At 39.3% G+C, this 20,741-nt stretch overlaps 2 protein-coding genes across 2 annotated transcripts; one reads left to right on the top strand and one right to left on the bottom strand.

The window, feature by feature from the left end:
- Positions 1-605: 605 nt before the first annotated feature.
- On the top strand, positions 606-8,086 carry TYMS (thymidylate synthetase; the record flags this gene model as incomplete). The annotated part of the gene is made up of 6 exons (XM_009870156.1): positions 606-679; positions 2,648-2,822; positions 4,441-4,542; positions 5,739-5,914; positions 7,295-7,366; positions 7,882-8,086. Coding segments are annotated over 6 exons (737 nt in total), but the record flags the coding sequence as incomplete, so codon positions are not given.
- A 2,310-nt stretch (positions 8,087-10,396) lies between these two features.
- ENOSF1 (enolase superfamily member 1) lies at positions 10,397-20,290 on the bottom strand. The gene is made up of 7 exons (XM_009870146.1): positions 20,177-20,290; positions 18,241-18,313; positions 17,714-17,796; positions 14,113-14,238; positions 11,176-11,333; positions 10,906-10,986; positions 10,397-10,493 (listed from the first exon to the last, which is right to left on the bottom strand). Exons 1-7 carry the CDS (start codon positions 20,288-20,290, stop codon positions 10,397-10,399), a joined length of 732 nt encoding a protein of 243 aa, XP_009868448.1.
- Between the last annotated feature and the right edge of the window lie 451 nt (positions 20,291-20,741).

Raw genomic sequence — 20,741 nt, 5'->3', positions numbered from 1 at the left:
AAAGAAGGCGTTAGGGCTTGGGGTAGCCTGGCCTGGTCCTTCCTATTGCCCAAGTGTAGTAAGAGGGACGGTTGTGAAATAGAACTTCTTAACATCTAATCTAAGTCTACCCTGCTTTAGTTTAAACCACTGCCTCTTGCGCTGTTGCTACATGTCCCTGTAAGCAGTGCCTCTCCAGCCTTCCCACAGGCTGCCTTCGGGTACTGGATGGCCGTCTCCCTGGGGCCCTCGCTTCTCCAGGCTCGATAATCCCAACTCTCTCAGCCTCAGGAGAGGTGCTCAGGCCCTTTGATCATTTCCTTGGCTCTCTGGACCCACTTCAGCAGGTCCATCACCTTCTTGTGTTGAGGGCTCCATCCATAAACTGCACCGTGTAGTCCTCATGGCGAAGTTCATCCAGGTCCCCACAGATAATTCATCTTCCCCCACTGTCCAGGCAAATAAAAGTCAGGTTCTTGTCTTCTTTGATTCTTTTCCAACTCCTTATTTATTATTCAAACCTCTGAATGTCAGATAGTGGCATTATCCTCTACGTGGAGGAAAGCCAGGTCCGTTCACACTGCCAAGTCGCCGGTCACCTCTGACACTCTGAAGCTCTTTTGCAGGTCAGTTTCCACTGCTAACTACGAAGAAGGTGTTCTGGAAAGGAGTGCTAGAGGAGCTGCTCTGGTTCATCAAGGTTTGGCGTTTGGATGTCTCTGTGCGTGGTGTGCCTGAGGGTGGTATTAACAGAATGAACTAGTGTGGAGTGGAGTAAGGAGTTTGGGGTGACTGCAGATGCTTCTGTTTGTATGGGAGACCAAATGAAGTGCAGCCACCTTATACACCTGCTGTTCCACTACACATCAAGGCCATTATTTTCAAGACAGAACTGTGTGCATTTTAATCGAGACTATTGCATTGTTACCAATTAGAAGAGTTTTTCCTATGTTTCTTTTTAAGGGAAATAGTCTGAAATCATGAGAGCTTTTGCTCATTTGACTATAGCACTGTAGTTTTAGGGCCTAAATCACAGGCCCTGCACTGAAGTTGACCTATAGATGAACCTCACAACCCCAGACTATATAGTATTAATCACATATGTAATGTATTGATAATCTATTTTAGCATATGTATATATATATATATATTCCAATGCCAATCTGTAAAAGCTTTGCTGTAAGACTAAACGTGCGGTGGAAACCAGCAGAGTCATCTTTCTTTAGCTAAAGGCCAGGCGCAAGGCTGGGAAAACTAGCTGCCTCTTGCTTTGTTAGGAGTATGTTACAAGACTGTGAGACCAGAGGCCTGTCTTGGGTGAGAAATACGTGATTAAGGATCAAAGTAGACAGAGAGACTCCCTTATATTCTTCCTTTAGCCCTGGCCAAGCTGTGGGAGGAATCCAACGGAGTGAACAACACCAGATGTTCCCGCGTTCAAAGTTATGTGAGGTTGTTTATTTAATAGTATAAAAGCTGGACCCTCTTGCAGCAACTTTGAGGATCTCACCTACGAGTGGACGCACTGCACAGGGCTTCCCAACTGCCGGGACGGTTCTTCAGAATCCTCTCTGCAACAGGGGCTCCCCAGCGACTGCGGATCTGGATGATGATATTAGGGCAATTGATGATGTATCTTTCTTAATAACTATCGCTAACTGTATATAGTACTGATTAGGGGCATTACCCTGCTTGTTCTCCTTGCTGCTTAAAACTAGAGTATAATAAGCTTGCATTGCCTTATTCTTGTAATACTTTAAAATAGACAGTAGAGTAACCTTATCCTGTTGGTGCCTGTGTCCCTTTTTCTGCAGGACACCCTCCACCCCGTGCCAGTTAGCAAAACTACCACACAGTTGTAAAGCCTAGCACCGTCTATTTTATTAGTGTTCAAATAAGAAATAATAACATGAAGTAGATTTAGGCAATTTAATGATCTGCTTTTTAATATTGAGATAGCTTCTGTTGATTTGAACAGAAACAAGTTGCGTGGATCCACATGTGCAGCAAGACAGATGTAAACACTAGGCTTTTAGTAGCAAACCTGAGATCTGATAGAGCTAATAGCTGTAGTGAGAGTATTAAAATTCAACTATAAATAATACATTATGATGTGAGTGTTCTTTTGTATGTTGTGACATTGTGCAGGTATGGGAAAGTCTACCTAACCACTTGCTAAATAGCAGGACTCAAATACACATTCCTTTTTTAAAAGTACCTTTTTTTCAAATATAAAAGACCATACACTCTCCAAAACAGAGCGCTATGTTGTTTTGACCATGTTGCAGAACTCGGTGAAATTTCTCTGGGTCATTTTGTCACATTTGTCGTTTTTTATAATATTAACACAAGTATTTTGAAGACCTTAAGCTCGTTATAGGTGGCTTGGCAAAGACAATGCCTCAACTGTAAATTTTTTGTTTGTCTATTTTCATCTATCTGTAAAGTCTTGTTCTCTGCAAATGTGCATATGAAATTACCTTGAGGCTGTAATCTTTGTTTGTTGCAGAGCTGAGTTAAGTAGCATCAGCATGGCACTTCAAACTATCCTTGTATGTTGCTCATAAGTTCTATTCTGCCCACGTGCCAGAACTTCATCCCAGTACATTAATCAGGATGTTCATTCTTTATAAGTGGAGAAAAGTGGACTTCTTTTTGTGTCTTGCAGGGTTCGACAAATGCCAAAGAGCTCTCTGCAAAAGGCGTGAAGATTTGGGATGCTAATGGATCACGTGAGTTTCTGGATAAGCAGGGTTTCAGCACCAGAGAAGAAGGGGATTTGGGACCAGTTTATGGTTTCCAGTGGAGGCATTTTGGAGCAGAATACAAAGATATGCACACAGGTAATCACACACAAACACAATCTTCATTGCTTAGTGAGACAGCTGTTCCCTTCCGGAAGTCTGAGTGTAATTGGACTGTTGTTAAAGGGACCATTCACAGTGTGGACTGCCGTTAAAAAAAGAGTCAGAAAAAGGTACTTGTCTGCTTAGTGTCACTTTTAAGTCAGGTTAGCAACATGGTTATTTATCTTCTTTCATCTTATTTTTTGTCAATACAGTCTCAATGTTCACATCAGTTACAGATATTAGTATTGGCACGTTGACTGCTGGCAGAATACAGTTTTATGCTAGCACAAATGATGCAAATTGTGAACTGGCGCTTGTAAAAACTTAGTAAAATGTTTCAGAATTCTTGAACTTGGAAGTTCTGAGGCGTTACACAGCTTGTAAGAGTGAATAAGACAAATTCCCATAGGTTTCATTACTAATAGATTCCCATAAGTTGCATTACTAATGGACAGGTAATAAGGTTTAGGAACTAACACAGCTATTTGACAAGGCTTCCGGCAGAAGAATTCCCTGAGTTGCTAATTATGTAGCATTACTTTGTTTGCCAGCTTGGGTCTCCCTGTAACCATAATTTAGTGCTGCTTTGCTTCAGTGTTATTAGAAAAAAATTAGTTAGCAGCCACGGTGATTCACTGGCATGAGTCAGAACAATGAGTAAGAACTAATGACTCTTTTATTCTGGAATCCATTCTAACATTCACTTAATTCTTATATAACTGGTATTGAGCCTAAAAATCAGCCTGTGAACGTCATTGAGTGAAATGCAATATCCTGTGCTATACATGATTAAAGTTACCTTCTGGCACTGAATGCTATGTAAAATTTGTTTTCAGACGTGACTTTGTGGGTGCTAGATGGCATTAGTGAATGCAAAGAATGCCACCACCCCGTCTGGACATTTTATGTTATGTTATGTTATGTTATGTTATGTTATGTTACGTTATTTTCTTTTATGTTATTTTATTTTATTATTTATTTGGAACACTGTAGAGTGCATCTGAACATTTTAGTTGTTTGTTTGTTTAAGAAGGAACACTGCAGCGTTCATCTAGAAGGGCATCCTAATCCAGAAATACAATGAGCAAATTACTTCAACTACCACTTATAACTACGGAGTAATATCTTTCCCATTCCAGTACAGCTTTTGTCCTATTTAGGTAACAAGTCGTCGTAAATGGTTAAGTGAAGTGCTTTGTCCAATTAATTTTTTTGTATTGCAGCTTTTGTTTCCTGGGATGTAGAGTTTATGCAGACTTCTTATTTGATCTTAAAAGTCTCTAATTGTTGAGGCTTAGAATAAAGTGTTCTAAATAGGAATGATCCTGTTTCCGTGGGTACTAAAGGACACAAAGCACACAAAACAGATAGGGGGACATACAAAAATACCATCACGAAAATTTCACAAGCCTTAGAGCAGGCTAAGTAAGACCAAGAATAGCCTACTTCTAGAGGTGCCAACTGATAAATTTAGTCACTTTCAAAGTTACAATTAAAATCTTCAGATGTTGTCACTTGGGTATTGCTCTTCAGTGGGATGTGGGCTGAGCCTTAAAAGAATATAATGACTTCAATCTATCTGGCTTTGATCTTATTTGGTATCTTTCTTCAGATTACTCCAACCAAGGTGTTGATCAGTTGCAAAAAGTGATTGAAACGATCAAAACCAATCCAGATGACAGAAGAATCATTATGTGTGCTTGGAATCCCAAAGGTATTGTACAGCAGACTTTTACGCAAATGCAGTTGCACATTACCTTGCTCTATGCTAAACTGTTCTGGTCCTGTGTCAGCCGTCACTTCAGCGTGGTATCTTTGCTAATTCTTTATAAAACCACTGGGAATACACTAAAAATCGCCAGGGGTTTTAAGCGTGATTCTCTTCCTACTTAATTCTTATGTTCAGACCTCAAAAATTTTGAACTGTTACTTCAAGGTTTTTCTCCCCAGTTTAAAGTGAAGGATATACCTGGCTACTAGTGTCTTTGACATACATTGTCCGTTCAAAGAGAGCAGTACTGTTTTAAAAAGGTTAAAAAACCAAAAAGGTTAAAAAAACCAAAGCAGCATATCTGTGTTTTAGCCATATAATAAACTGTAAACTTAACCAAAACCTTAAAACTAGAGAACAAACTGTTACTTATGTTGTCATAATTTCCTTGACCATAGCTTGTTTAGATACCCATTCACTTTGTAGGGCTACTTCTAAATAAGAGGTAGTAGCGGAGAATATTTAGCTGCAGCAGCAGCAGCAGCAGCAAAGTGCAGAAAAAAATCACGCAGTGTTTTCCACTTGTGTCTCTGAAAGGGGATGCCGCCTGCTCTTCGTGTTATTTTTAAGGTTAAACGTTCTCATATCAGGAGACACCCAGTTAAAATTTTCCTTATCAAGCTGTAATTGCACTGTCTGCACTTCAAAGCATAGATAAAGACTCAAAAGATCTTTTGTTTTCTGATCATTATTTTTTATTGATCATTACTTTTATATCTCAACAAGCAGTAAAGGCATGTTGCAATGGCAAGAGAGTAAGGTGAAGCAGTTGGAAGTCGCTTTTGGGTACATGTTTAATTTTACTCTTAGCGCCCTCCTTTAGGGCAATCAACAGTCTCACCGAGGTGAGTAAAACTAAACTGCTGTGCAGCATTATGGCATAAATCTGTTCTGTGGAATATCTGTTTATGACTTTTCTGGTCATATAGCCCAGGAGACAGCTTGTCATGATCCAGACTTACTGCTTGGGCAGCAGGTGCTTTTTAACAAGAGAAAAAGCAACAGAATGGTAGTGCAGTTGGATTTTTACTCTACTGTATCTCATTAAATGCTTGTTCAGCTTTTACATTTTCTACATTTACAACATACTAACGCTGTTATGATTTCCCTCCCACCCCTTCTTGTACTACAATTCCTAGATATTTCTCTGATGGCCTTGCCTCCATGCCATGCCCTTTGCCAGTTCTATGTTCTGAATGGTGAACTGTCTTGCCAACTCTATCAGAGGTCTGGAGATATGGGACTAGGAGTGCCTTTCAATATTGCCAGCTATTCACTGCTCACATACATGATTGCCCATGTCACCGGGCTAAAGGTAGGCTGTTTAATCATTTTACTTAATCTCGTCTGAGAAGTGAGGGGCTAAAAGAAAAGACTTCTCATGTCAACCCCCCCCCCCGGAATTAACATACTGTTCAAAAACGTATGTATATTCAAATACATATGTATTTCATGTAAATTGTCTGTGGTTAGTGCTGTTAGGATCAAGAATGTAAAAATGTAAGAATTCTTAAATTCATTCCAAACAGGCAGAAGCTCCTCAAGGTCTTTTAAGCTGAACATGCCAAAACTGACCCACTCCACTAGCCTACTTCTTAGGGATCTGGACTGAGCACTTGTCCTTACAGGATAATAATACAGAAGTGATTAAATTTTGTAGCATGTGTTTTTTATTGGAAGCAAACAGTAGATCAGCAGTTGCTGTCAAGATTCCAATTTGGATATTCTGCCCACCTAACTTCCAGCTATAATTTCAGCTGGGTATTTTTTTCATTTCCTACTGTAGATGATAATGTGGAGTGGCAGTATGTGCTCAAATAGCTACTGCTGTCACCCTAGAGCTGTATTTTGTAATTTGGCAGAGTAATTTAAATGCACCACGGTCTTATACAAGTGAAACCTCATTTTCTTTAGAGCATGTAAAAAAATTATACTAGCAAGGCCATTTGTGCATGATCCTCCTGCTACCAGCAACATGAAGGGGAACCTAAATAGGGAAGTAGGGAAGAATTGGACTTTACAGCAGTTGCAGACATACTTAAGAAATTAGGCCAAGGTACTAGAAAAAGTGAAGTTTAACGTTGCATCCATAAAGGAGCTTTTGCATCTTAGATACTTCCTCACACAGCTTTGTGCTTTTTAGCGTAATGTATCGGAGGCTGGTAAAATAGCCAATAAAAAGGGCCTGCTCAGTCGAAGAAAATGCAAGCTTGCAAAACCCATCTGGATGCTTGTTAAATGCTTTAGGATTTAGCCTGTGGCTGACACCTTTGCTGCCACAAACTACACTGTTTAGTAGTGGCTAAGGCAGCTAGTTTGCAACCAGCTTTGGCAAGTCCTGCATGCTAGAAGTGGAGTGGAAAAGCTGTATGTCACTGCCTGATCTGTTTCCATCTTGGTGAGCAGATCAGTAGTGCTCCATTGATTCACCAAAGCTGTTCTCCTAGCAGGATTTCAGAGGTAATTTGGTTTTTTGGTCAGCTAGTGGAAATTTCGTTATATTTTTCATTAATCATGCGTTAGTCTGGGAGAATAGTGTCCTTCAAATCTTGCAAGGGTGTCTTGATAATCCAATGCAGTACAGAAGCTGCAATTCCACACTAGATGTAAGATGCCGAGTACTGGAAGCATTGTAATGGTCTATTTCTTGAAACCTGACTGTTTGAAAACCACATATGTTCTCCTTTCTCTTCAGCCCGGAGAGTTCATACACACATTAGGAGATGCTCACGTATATCTGAATCATGTGGAACCTCTAAAAGTTCAAGTAAGTACCTGTTCTGCATTCTTGTATCCTTCTATCTTCCCCAGTGCTTATCTAATACAAAGTTACCTTGGTATTAAAAATATCCTTTTGCAAATACTAATTTGTGTGACTTTTCTTCTTATCTTTACCCTAATAATTGTAGTACCTTAACCTCTGTTCAGCTCAAGTTGCAAACAGCACATTTGATGCGTATCTGTGTCAGAATTTCCAACTTCATTTCCTCTGTAAGGAATTAAATCTATAATCACCAGTACTGGTCTGCAAACAGAAAAGGCTTGCAGTGCATTTGGATGATCCCAGAATCCACTTTAAAATATGCTACTGTTCCCTATTATCAAAATACTAATGTAGATTCCACCTAACTATATTATAATTATTATTTTTTTGAGTATAAATCTTGTTGGGGAGAGGGAAAATCTGTGTAATGTAATCTGAATTGAGATTAATGAAATCTATAGCACAAAATCTCTGCCCTCAAATATTGGCATTATTCAATAAGGTTGCTTTTATTTCAGCTTCAGAGGGAGCCAAGACCTTTCCCCAAACTCAGAATTCTTCGTAACGTTGAAGACATTGGTGACTTTAAGGCAGAAGACTTTCAGATTGAAGATTATAATCCTCATCCACCTATTAAAATGGAGATGGCTGTTTAATGCTATAAAACAGCTTCTGTTAACGTGGAAATGTACCTAAGCTACTTAGCCTGCTCTGCTTAAAGTTATGGGGGGTTCACGTGCTTCAAAAGATACGTACTTTATTATTGAAAGAGAAACAGATACTAGTAGGCCAGTACTGCCTTGAGCACTAAACTGTAGTCGTACAGAACAGATGATTTCTGCTGTGCTGTGCAGGTGCTAACTCAGTTTTAAATTGTTAGTGGGATAGTTTTCTCTATGTTTCAGTCACCAGTGGCCATTTGTGTTACTCATCAGTTACTATGTGCGAGTAGCACTTGCTTACGTGCTCTATTTAGTACAGAAAATAAGAACTTTTATGTACTATAGAGGATTCCTTCAAGTTTGTAGAAGTTTTTTAATATGTTCTAAAGAGTATAAGTTTAATAAAGCTTTTTTTTTTAAAGAAAACTCTTCTGGAAAGGATGGTGCATATTTCATTTTATTGTGTTCATTTATAGCTAGTAGGAAATAAGAGCTGGAAAGTAAAGATAAATTCTGTTTTCCTTTAGGATCTTGGAGGGTGAGGATTAGCAAGGAAAACCAAACTTCCTATGGTCTTCATAGATGAGCAAGCAGGAAGACAAAGGATCTTAATGGACCTTTGTCTGAAATGCAGTCTGCATAACATCTCTGTATCTCTGGGTTTTTTTATTCCCCAACCCTACATAAATGATGAATTTGATATAAATCAACAGAGCTGTAGTTAAACAGATGTTACCAGATAGTATTAGTAATGATTTGTCATCACTTAGAGCCAGATCCCACAAACATATGGACTAATTTTGCAGCCTGGAGCAGTAAAAGTTAGAAAAGATAGTATTTGCAGGATTAAAATTTATTCGTTACATCTTATCAGAATTCAGCTTTCATCTCTTGCTGTCCTTGCAACTTCTGCAGTAACTTCAGTCCTTAAAAAATTCCTGTTCAGGAATTCAGTTGTGAATAGATCTATGGTTAATACTCAGGCAAAGCATATCAATATGTATTTGAACACATACTTGGGGAGACACCCAGTAATTTTTTGCTTCATTTTTAAAGTCAGTAAGCTGGTAAATATAATTGTAAAACTTTACAATTTGAGATAATGATAAGAATTTAATAAACTAGTCTTATGTTTTTAAAGTCACCTAGGTTAGATATTCCAGGTGTCATCTGCTTTAACGACACCTCCCAGCTCTAGGTTGTCTGCAACTTGCTGTGTGCATACTTCTGTAGATTAAAGGTTCCTGAGTGTATTTACAGTCCTCTAAAGTACAAGAACACAATTTAGGTTGCAAATTCACTTACCAGTTCTGCCTACACTTACCAAGTTAAGTTCCTTTTGCTGGAAATCACTTCATGTAAAGCTTCAGATGAGGTGGACTCTGCAGGGCGTTTTAGCAACTGTATCCAGAGAGGATGTGAAAGAGAAAGTGGCCTCAGAGCTTGACTAGTGGGAATTCGAAGTCTCATTGAAGTTAATCAGGACAGGAATACCCAGCCAAGAGAAGAATATAGAATGTGAATCATTTAATTCCTTTAATAAATTAAAGAGGAGTTGGTCCCAACAGATGGAAAATTAGAAAAAAACCTTTTTATAAAGTATTACCTTTATGAACCATGGCAAATGGTCTATTCTCATGCAGGTGTAAGGATGTACATGGCATGCTTAAATAGACCTATATATGTAGCTCTGGAATAATAAACTACAACTTCACTGTTCCCCTTTATAAGCACAATTTGATACCAGTAGCAGTTATTGAAATGAAGCTTGTACCTTCAGGAAGGTTTAGGCTGTTCAAAATGTCAGAAAGATGTAAAAAGCAATCTTAACACAGCAGAGTATCGTGTGAATAAAAGTGAAGATACACATTTTAAGCTAATAGGTATGAGACTTCTATGATTTCAAGCAACAATATGAATATTCAAAGAATTTGAATATATAGACTTAAATAGGTGCTCAGGAAATTTTGATTTGCAGAATACGAAGACTTCACTGCTGCAGAGATGACCAGTTCAACTGCAGGCTACATTCAGTGCAGCATTTCAGACAAAAGGAGACATTATTAGATCCTTTTCAGAAGCTATGAAGGGAATCCATGGGCCCACTGAGAGAAGGGAGGGTTCCTGGACTTTTGTCCCTCATGCTTCCCAGCTGATGAGTTAAAGAGCCATACTGATGGCAGTAGAAGTCAGTTCCTTACCAGCTCTGCATACCCGTAGCACTTCTGAGTCCTTGCGATTTGTCCTGCTGACTGCTACACTCATTCTGCCTCACAATTTGGCCTCAAAGAGTTTCTTTTTATCATTTCCCCACTTTCCAAAGGCAATTCAAGGAAATTGGAGATAGCGAAGAAATTTCTTGCCACTATGCTCAAATACCAACTCCCTCTATGTTCTCCACTCTTAGGCTAACTTTTGTAACCCACGTTATTTCCAACTTGTTACGATTCGCTGCAAAATTGTCCTTGCTGCAATACCAGGAAGAGCATTAGTTAACTGGTCACGATAGATAAGGAGTCAGAAAAGAAAGAACTGGTTTTGAATTTTGAGACAAACACCTTCCTGATCAGCTGTCAAAATCAATAGTCTGTTCATTAGTCTGGTGAGTTTGCCACCATAGTGACTGGCATCGGTGAAATGTCTGAATATGGAACACAGCCCACGTTTTAAGTACCTTTGTCGAAACCATGAAATGTTCACCGTCACCTGCTTGAAGTTTAACCCACACTGATTTCCTTTTGTAGCCCACAAGTAGGTAGGTGGGCTTGTACAGTAGCAAATCAAGTGCATGCGCTGACCGTCATGTAGCAATATCTTTTTTAAGGAAAAAAAGAGTGATCACTACTGTTGATTGCTACTTGTTGGTTTGGTGTAACTAACCAGCTTTCAAGGCTTTCAGATACTGGGGTATAATCAAATACTACCAAGTGCTGGACCAATTCACAGAGACCGCAATTCATACTAGAGAAAGACAGTACCCAGTACCAAGACATTCTAAGCCCGTTGATGCAGGCCTACAGCAATGCATGCAAACTTATTCCCAGAAAACGTACGCACGACAGTTGAAGAAAATAATCTGACTAGTTCGGAAGGTGGGCAGAGAAAGACTGTCTCATTGCTGCTGCATTTTGCAGAGCCTTATTCCGGAACTTTTTAGTCATCAGCAGCACAGACAAGTTTTCATTCACACTTCCCAGCCTGCAGCTGTCAATTTGGAGATAACTCAAGGCCTTAGCTTGCTGAAGCTGTTTAAATATCACTCTGTTGTGATGGTGTAAGGAAAAAAATAAAAAGTTAAGACCCAAAGTCTTCCAGATTAACATATTACAAGAACTGCTGGCAACTAATATAAAAACATTTGTACAGTGTCCCTCCTGTGTGTGTCAATAAATCCAAATTATTTTAATGACTCCATTTAAATGAGCAATCGCATGTGAATTTGGATGAAGTTCAAGGATGCTGCCAATATTAAAATATTATAATATTACCAGTATTAAAAATAGTCAGCTTATACTTGTAACGTTAAGAGCACTACACCTGAGACAATGGACTGAGGTACACTGAAAAAAAATCACTGTGTGCCAAAGGGCATAGTCGTACTGGAGTGAGTCTGGAAATTACTGCTCCTTAAGTGGATGTTGAACCAGGTAAGTGAAAACAAAGTGAAAATGCCAAGTGAAAATGGCTCTTCTGTTCCAGGGCAAGGACAGGGGCTTAACCTATGCAAAGGCAGCTGAGTTTGTAGTGAAACTGTTATGCAATGCTCACACAAACTGATCAGGCAGCTCTGCCAGACAATTGCCTCACAGACTGCCCCAATTTTTTTTTTTTAGGATTTAGGTTTCTTGGGGAGTGAACTCACCTGCTCCTGTAACCCACCTGTTTCCCCAGGCAGGGACTTGGGGTACACTGGGGACTGGGCTATCTTAGCCCCGCTTCAGCATGCTCAGGACTGGAGAGCTTTGGGATGTGCTTGCCTATGTGAGTGAGCAGCTATTCTAGTTCTGAGTAAGCTGAAGTGAATATAGTAGTGATTTTGCTGAAAGAAATAATTCCTTCACCTGGAAACCTATCTAGTGAGATGAGAAATGTCCTTGCAGACAAGATACACTTGGATGAGAGTCAGGATTTAATTTCTAGCCGTGCTACAGATTTCCTGTCTAGAGCTCGGCTAAGTTGTTCAGTCAGTTCAGGCTTCACATTAATCTCCCAGGTTTGTAGTATGGATAATAGTACTCCCCTTACTCACAGGGGAATTCTGTGAATAAATACATTAAATGCTTATATGGTTCTCAGATGTTACGGTGAAAAGAAGAAAAAGCTTATACAAACCAGCAGGTAAAGCCAATATTCAGAGCTGGCCTTTGCTTTGTAAAGTAAGGCTATACTAATGGATAATTCAAACCCATCCTAATAGATTTTCATTATAAAACATCTCCCTCCTCAAATGAAGTGCTCTATCTGCTGTTAGACAACAGATGAGAGGGAGAAGCACAATGAAATATGTTCATAGTGGGACCTGGCACGAGAAACTGGCAGCAGAGAAACTATGCTAATGCAGATGCTGTTTTCTCCAGTTGCTGCAGAGAATTAAGAGTTTGTTAATTCACATTGTTTGGCTCTGTAGATTTAGTGTTAAGACTTGGCAAAAAGATGCATGCAATAAAAAACAATTTAATGTTAGGTTGGAGGCTGCTGTTCTGAAAGGTACCAGCCTGTCTACTGGCACCTCCTTATTTATTATACAGCATGATTTTCTGGGATTTTGATCTTTACATTTGAGTTAGTGCAGCACAAATAGAGTTGACAGAAGAAGATGATCTATGAACCTCTCCACTCTAAAAGCCACTCCTTCCTGCAGACACGGTAAGACTATGTCTACACATGTGGTGCTGTTCTGAGCAAAACACTCATTTAAGCATCAAACCCACAGAGCAAAATGGAAGCTGTAATAATTATCCTTGGGCTACAGGGGGTATCAGCTTTGGCACATTGTCCAGCCTACGTTGTTCTGCACAGATGTTATCAAAGTTGTCTCACGAAGTCGCAGTGTGCTGGACAGAGCAACATGGACATCCTCATTGTACCTTGCTCCTCTACCTTTCATATGGGCAACCACGATCATGGATGCATTCTTTCGTAATTCTCACTGATGTGAGAATATGAAGCTTTAGCAATTACTTTTGTAATGATAGTTAAAAAAACAGGTACTTTAAGGTTGTTCACAGAAATCATGTGTGGAAAGAATGAACCAGGAAGATAAGGTGAAGGGAGGCAACCTTGGTAGGGAACAGCTGAAATAGATACCAAATAATTTTCATCTGCAGTATTTAACTTAACTCTTAACTAGAGAAATGCAAAGATTTGGAAACAACTCCAAAGGTTATGAAGCAGTTGCATTAAACAAGTAGTAGTAATTAGGAAAAAGCATAAAGCACTGATACATATACTCACATGTTCTTGGTTGCCCCATCAATTCCTAGCAGTGCTAAGGCCTGCAAGGAAATTACAAACGTTCAAGACTTGCTTCTGGTTTTTAGTTCCCAGCCAAGTTACTCAGTAGCATAAAGAATGGAATAACAGGTGATTCAGTAAACTGTTTTCTGCTCATTTTACAGAAAATGTAACACACGTTATAAATTTTTTTTTATTATTTTTTCTTCTGCTTTCTCTGCTCTGTGAACAAGGTGAAGAAATATATAGCAGTGTGTGTGCAGCACTAAAGAAATGCACGTACTGTGCCTCTGGAATTTAACAGTGCTGCTAAGTACAGCATGTTGGGAGCACAAATTCTAAACCAAATTTCTAATTTCCCTGGAAACTAAAAGTTTTTTTAAAAAAGTCCATTCATGTTTCATACTAAATGTTGGCTGCCTTCCTCATGCAGGCATTACAGTCCTTTTTTTTTTTTAAACAAACTATTTCTTTAAACTTAAGGGAATACAGGTGCAGAATGCATATCAAGATCCTGTAGCTAATACATTTAATGCTGAGGGAACAGTATCAAAATTACAAAACAGTACTCACTGGAGTCACTGTATTATTATTAAAGCAAAAAAATAACTCTCAAAGCTTAAAAATGGTTGCATGTCCCATCTGGAAATGCATATCCTCATCTGGAAAAGCTGGCTCCTTAATCCAAGAAGCTTTAAGCTCAGCTAGTTTAGTGACCCACTCTTTCTTTATTTCCCATTGTTGGTTTGCATCCAGCATCTGGGGATAAGGAAAATAGAAATCAAAAACAACAAAGGATTTTTTTATTGACTTAATTTTATGTCAAGCTGTCATAAAAAGAGCTGCAAATTTGATATGAAATGGTCGAAATTCAGGAAATAGAGAGGAAATTAAAAACTGGAATTGCCATCTTTTCCCTATAGTACTTTTGGCCACAATTACGCTACGTTGCAATGACTACAGCAATATCCAGACTAGGTTTTAACCAAGCAGATCAGGAGCTGCAGGAAGAAGAGCAGAGTATTCTGTGGGCATGAGTGTATCTTGGCAGGATCTACTTGAGTAAAGCACCCTAAACCATGGACATGGCTGCCTGAAATTTTCGTCAGAAAAGTTTCTTGACAAAAAAATTTCAGTAATTTAAATAAGATGCGTTTCTCAAGCAGCAGTTCTCTCCCACGCAAAGGAGCATTTTTCTCCAAGCAAAAAGTGAACTATCTGAAAATGACACCACAGTTCCCCTGCAGGTTCTCCAGGTCCTTGCCATCTTATATTCACAAAGTTCCTGGTTTGGCTTTTCATAATGTACAGGCACCCCATGAAAGGTCCCTGCCCCGCTGTAGCACCCAGAGTAGGCGGGCAGCTGTGGTATGTCAGGGAACACATGGTGTAAAGAATCCAGCCTGTAGCTGTCAACACAGTAACATTTCAAAATCAAAATGTGTGACTTCCATCTAATTATTCCTTTGCATTCAAATATTTAATTTTAAAAAGCTTCTTTTCCAGTATAATTTTGGCCAAACATTGGTGAAAAAAGTATTAACTGGCTTTCCTTTAGAAGCCTTCCTGGATATAAAAGGCACTTTAAATCTTCTAGGACAGTCCTAGAAGTGGGATTTCCACACAGACCTGAATGGAATTTCTGGCAGAGAAATACAGGATAAAATTCTTAGTAATACGTGTACTTTGGTTGTGTTCAATGCTGCTGGTTTTTTATATATATCAATATTTGTTGCCATCATTATTCAAGATTTGAAGAAGAAAGAACAAAATATTTGTCAAGAAATGTATATATTGAGAGATATTTCATCTAATGGCTTGTAATAGAAAATAATATAGTATGACAGTAAAAAAGTTACAGTCACCATTATTTTATCTGAGCCAATCATTTCTTGCATAGAACTCTATCCGCAAATGTCATCCTGAAGCTTTTCATCCACCTTTACTTTGAACCAAGATACATATTTGGAAGAAGATCACTTCTGAATGATTAATACAGCAGTAAACTGGAATCCATAAACTAGAATTTACAATTTCAGCATTGCTGTCTTACAGAAAAAACTTTCTTATTATTTCTCTTCCCTTGTGAGTAGGCTTCATCCTACCCTGAAAATAAAACAGCAATGTTCTTTTCATAAATCAATAGAAACACGATTATCTTCATTTGTGATCAGCCTTCAGCATCGCTATACCATTTTCCCGCAATGCAGCATTATGCAGTAGTAGAAGGGGAAAATGTCTGAGGTAGTACAGAAGCAGAGTCATCAGTGCCCATATCATAGGCCTGGGAGAGTTAGATCAGGTCTAATCCATCTGTTCAAAGCATAAAAACCAAAAGAATAACACTCAATACAAGAGTTTACAGTACATTGTTCAGCCTTCTCTCAAGGCCTATGTGTGTAACTGCAAGCAAAATTACATCAACTACACATCTCCAAATAGCTCTACAAAACTGCATCTAGAATAATATTAATTTACACATTTTCAGAACAGAAATAAGCTTTTTATTTCTTCCTAGGATGTAGCAGAAAACCATCAGAAAATGAGATCAGATATATGAATAATATCCAGCTGAATCAAACTCCTCAACCCAGCTAACTGCAACATACGATAAATTTTTCTAATACAGCTATGAACACGGGACTCAGCAACACTATTTCCAAATATACTGAAGTGTATGTTTACCAGAAGATAAATCTTAGCTGTATCAACTAAATATGACGCCAATATAGTGTCCAAAGGTTTCACAATCTTTCATAGAAAGCCAAGCATATGCAGCTCTCTCTTGCAATAAGGATGCTGCTTCATGAAGAGCCTTCTGCTGCTGACAGTTTCAGAGTATCCCTCAAAGCCAAGGCAACCCTAGAAGTTTAGAAGAAATTAGCAATTATCAAACTTTTGAGGTTCATCTTGTCTGTGAAGGAGACATCCCTATTTCTTATCTATGAAGTTACTGTAGGTTAAGGGCACTGTTCTATCCAAGCATAAACGTTAGGGTTTTTTTCATTAACACTCTTAATGATCACACTTTTGGTTAATTTATATCACTCTCCTTAGTATCCCTGTGTGCACAAGCTTCTTGCTTAAACCAACCCACCTGCATCCAGGCAAACTTGCTATTATATGCGATATACCAATATAAAGAGACTTCCATTTTTATCTTAATACCTTGTTCTCAATACTCTTATTCCTTGGCTATATCCTTAGTCATAGATAGGACTGTTTCATTGCCTTACTGGTGTTGCTATTATAGAAGGGAAAGGTTGCAAAAACAACAAAACTTACCTACACAGAGCTAAGCCGGAAGCTCTTTATTGCAGTGGTGCAGAAGCATGGGAATCATAGAATGGCCTAAGCTGGAAGGGACCTCAGAGATCATTTTAATCCAACCTCCCTGCTATAAGCCAGGGACGCCATCACTTGACTAGATCAGGCAACACATGGGGACCAAACAGGAATCGAACCCCGGACCTCGGTGTTCTCAGCACTGCACTCAACCCACTGAGCTGATCACCTAATGCTTTGAATATATGACAAAAATTCAGCCTACTTATACACTTTTTGTGCAAAGTCATGATCTGTAACATATTTTGACATAAACATGCATACTAGGCCCGCTATTAACTTTAACCTCTAAAATGATTGGTTCCACCCTTATCAATATTCCTATATCATATTTCCATACAATCGTTGGTCATTGTGGTGAGGCCACATTTGATCATAAGGCACAAAATAGGGAGGTAGGGAGGTAGGGTGTCATGCCCACGTGTATTGATCTGTCTAAATAAAATAAGCTGGTATTATTAGAGTGCAGGTGCAGTGCTATAGATCTGGCTTTGACAAGTACAAAACATTCCCTGCCAGTTTTGCAACTTGTACCAGCTCTAGCTCTAGCCAAGGCCTGCATCTGTTATTTCTTAGCGTAAGTAAGGCTTTATATTCCTTATCCCAATATAAATAAAAAAACTAATTTAATTAAGATAGTGATTAGTTATTCATTAAGCAATTAGCTCCTTAAAACTTAAATTTGATTACAACACTGGGAAAATTACTTAAATGGCATTGAGCCTGCTTTTACCTTCCAAAATGGATCTACAAAGTCACAGTTGTACTCAGTCCAGTAAAACTTCTAAGTGTTTAGGGGCCAGCAGTGAGAACTGATCATCATCTATTAAAATTTCCCGACTTCACATACCATTTAAAATCTTACCATGAGAAGACCGAATATTCACACCTGTTTTAAGCGCTGGCCTGAGTAGTCCAACCAGGCACAGGATCTTGTATAAGCCAGATATCCACTCTTCAACATTTGCTGTTCTGGCCCAACACAAAGAATTATGTGGCAAAAAGTCATCAATGTAGAACAACTCAAATGTCTGACTTTTTACTCCTGGAACACAGGAAAAGATGCTAGCAAACAACAGGCTTCATCTCACACAGTGCCTTTCCCATTCTCCAAGAAACGCAAAATAATGGTTTTCATTAGGTACAGATATGCTTAACCTCACCCCTTTCTTTTTTTTCCCAGGCAGGCCATTTTGGAGTATTTCTGGAGAGAAACAAGCACAAGTATCAAAATACATTGAACAACAACTTCTCCTCACCCTCCAGATTTCATCACCACACTTGTCCCTCCTACCTGTCTTAGTCTCACAGGCTGGGGGGGGATTCCGGAGCGAGCTACTCCCACCAAAGCTGATAACTCAAGGATCAGGAAGATGGAGGGTACCAAAGTCCAGCTTTGAAGGAAAGATGGCTTACCATAAGCTTCTTCACCTGTTAGCACATCAGTAATATATCTGAAATTCATGGAGAATAGCAATTCTTTGGCATCCTGATTCAGCATATGAAATAAAAAAGCACAGCATAATAAAGCAGAGTGATGAAAAAAGGTTTAAGTAATGATAGTCACTTGAAGAATGGCTGTCAATCTTTTCCCTACTTCTCTGAAGCAAGCAGGCAGTCAAGAGAGCAGATATTCTAACCCCTCCCCCCCAACCACCTCATCAGCCTGTGTTTGCACTGCCAAGTGTGTGTGTGCCTAATTTTATGGCTGTGAGTAGTTGATAATAAGCCCTTTTCAGCTTCCTTTTAAACTCTATCCAAGCAGGAGTGAAAAATTGAACAAGAAAGCCAAGTCATACTCTTCAGCTGTCAAATTAAGACAGAGAAGCACCCCTGTCGTCACACCTCCTGCTCTCAGGAATGGAAAAAACAGGTTATTTTAGAATAGGCTCTTTTAGATGTTAATGCTGAACAGAATTCCCCCAAAATGACTTATCACTTCAGCAGTGAGCAATACATGAGGCCCAAGCATTTGCTGGCAGACAACGGTAGCATATACAGTTCAGTTGCTGAGTTTTTAATTTTCAGTAAGGAATTCTTTTGGGGAAAAAGCCTCCAGCACATAAAAATATTAAACCAACCCCCCAATTATCCCGACTTAAAGCAATGCAGCAACTTGCCCAAATCATAAACAAAGACCTACACATTAAAGCACAGTCTCTAACTACACAGCTTCCAATTAGCAGTAGACATCAGTTCTGACTGCCAGCTGTGACTCTGGGGCTGGACAAGATGAGCTGCACAGCTTCCCCAGAAGAGGGTCTGGTTTGTTTCTCCGCATGAGGGTAGACACATGAAGAGGGTATGCTGGGAAGGAAGGACATATGTGAGCAAAAAGTAACACCCCCTGTCTGGGAAACAGCTTCTGTCTGAAATGAGCTGTAAGACCATTTCAGTTTGGACACCAACTAAAACATGTACTCTTCCAATACAGTTAAAATCTATAAGTTGGAAATATAACAAGATTACCTTATCTTGCGATTAGTAACTTCCACCTAAATTAGAAAACAAAACAAGTTAAATAACTGGAACCATGTGGATGCCATAAAAGAGATAGGACACAGACACTCTTTTTCTTTATGAGGAAGTGTCGCAAAGGGCAAATACGTTTGCATTTGGCATGCAAAATTAATTACTGACACCAAAGTAATGTGGTTCTCAATCCCAGGCAAGAACATTTGACACTTTCCCCTGAAAATCATTAAGGACTAAGCATCTTTCTTAATCTGGGTTCATTATTGAATCCTCCCAGGAGGGGAAGGCAGACCAAGAAAGTAAGACAGCAGCAAGAGCCCCACTTCCACAATGATGCACATCACAGACTTTAGTTTCAGTCAGGTGTCCCTAGGGAGAGCCCAGGAACTCATAAAAAGTTAATGTGGGATTAAACCAGGAAGCTCTCAGAAAGAGAGAGGCTCCATTTTGAATAGAAATTGAGTCCTTTCTGTTCCACAGACACATAAGGAGGAGTAAGACACTGAGCAACCAATAGATGCTGTAAATTTCTATTTTTCATCTGTAACAGCCAATAGATGATGCTGTTTTCTGTTCCTTCAGAATAGGACAAGATAGGAACAATAGGAACGATAGGACAAGAGCAAATGCATTTAAATTGAAGGAAAATAGCTTTAGACTGGATCTTGGGAAGAAATCATTCACCACAGGGGTGACAAGACTCTGGAATAAATTGCCCAGAGAAGCTGTGGATGCCCCCTCTCTGGAGATGTTCAAGGGCAGGTTGGATGAGGCCTTGAGCAACCTGGTCCAGTTGAGAGGTGTCCCCGCCCATGGCAGGGAGGTTGGATTAGGTTGTTATTATCCCTTTCACAATAGCTCCCCCAATGTGTCTTACCCAGCAGAGTTGTCTGCTGCTGGTGAGCTCTCTGCAGAAGCCTCCAGAGTTGATGACTACTTCTCCCACATCTCTGTTGACCATGTGAATAGAGAAATCCTTGACAGCACACATGACTGCAAAGCACATCAGACTTTACTGCCTCTTTACAACCAAATGTCTGCAAGAGAATGACTGTGAGCCCTTTCCTCAAGCTGTTACTTTGAGAAGTAACCTTTTCTGACAGTCTATGAATTTGAAATATCAGCATGGAACCATTCACTTTGCCGAAGACTAGATGGCCACTGTCAATTTAGTTGCATGGCCATGTTTCATCCTATACTTTCCTGTTTCCAGATGCTGATCCCTTCTTCAAAATAGTATTAATAATTACAAAGGGCTTTAAGAATGAAGAGTTGCTTTTTTATCAACTAACTCCACTGAGGAAGAGAACAGCCATCACCCTGGACTGGCAGCCTAGAACACTCCTGAAGAGGCGGAGGTCATTGGATCACATCTCTGAGGAAAATGACATTTCTATACCATCCCTTTAAAGAAACTGCTGCATCTCCCAGAGCTGTCTTGG

The sequence above is a fragment of the Apaloderma vittatum genome, unplaced genomic scaffold (assembly GCF_000703405.1).
Source record: "Apaloderma vittatum isolate BGI_N311 unplaced genomic scaffold, ASM70340v1 scaffold14800, whole genome shotgun sequence".
Classification (NCBI taxonomy): Eukaryota; Metazoa; Chordata; class Aves; order Trogoniformes; family Trogonidae; genus Apaloderma; species Apaloderma vittatum.
This window is presented reverse-complemented; position numbering and strand designations above follow the sequence as displayed.

What these genes read in the sequence shown, in the direction of transcription:
- ENOSF1 (XM_009870146.1), bottom strand. Translation starts at nt 20,290, where the DNA reads ATGTGTGCTGTCAAGGATTTCTCTATTCACATGGTCAACAGAGATGTG. An exon ending in CAGGCCAGCGCTTAAAACAG is followed by an intron (nt 14,239 to 17,713) that starts GTGTGAATATTC and finishes CCTTATCCCCAG; the next exon opens with ATGCTGGATGCAAACCAACA. An exon ending in TCTGAAAGCCTTGAAAGCTG is followed by an intron (nt 10,494 to 10,905) that starts GTTAGTTACACC and finishes CTGGTATTGCAG; the next exon opens with CAAGGACAATTTTGCAGCGA.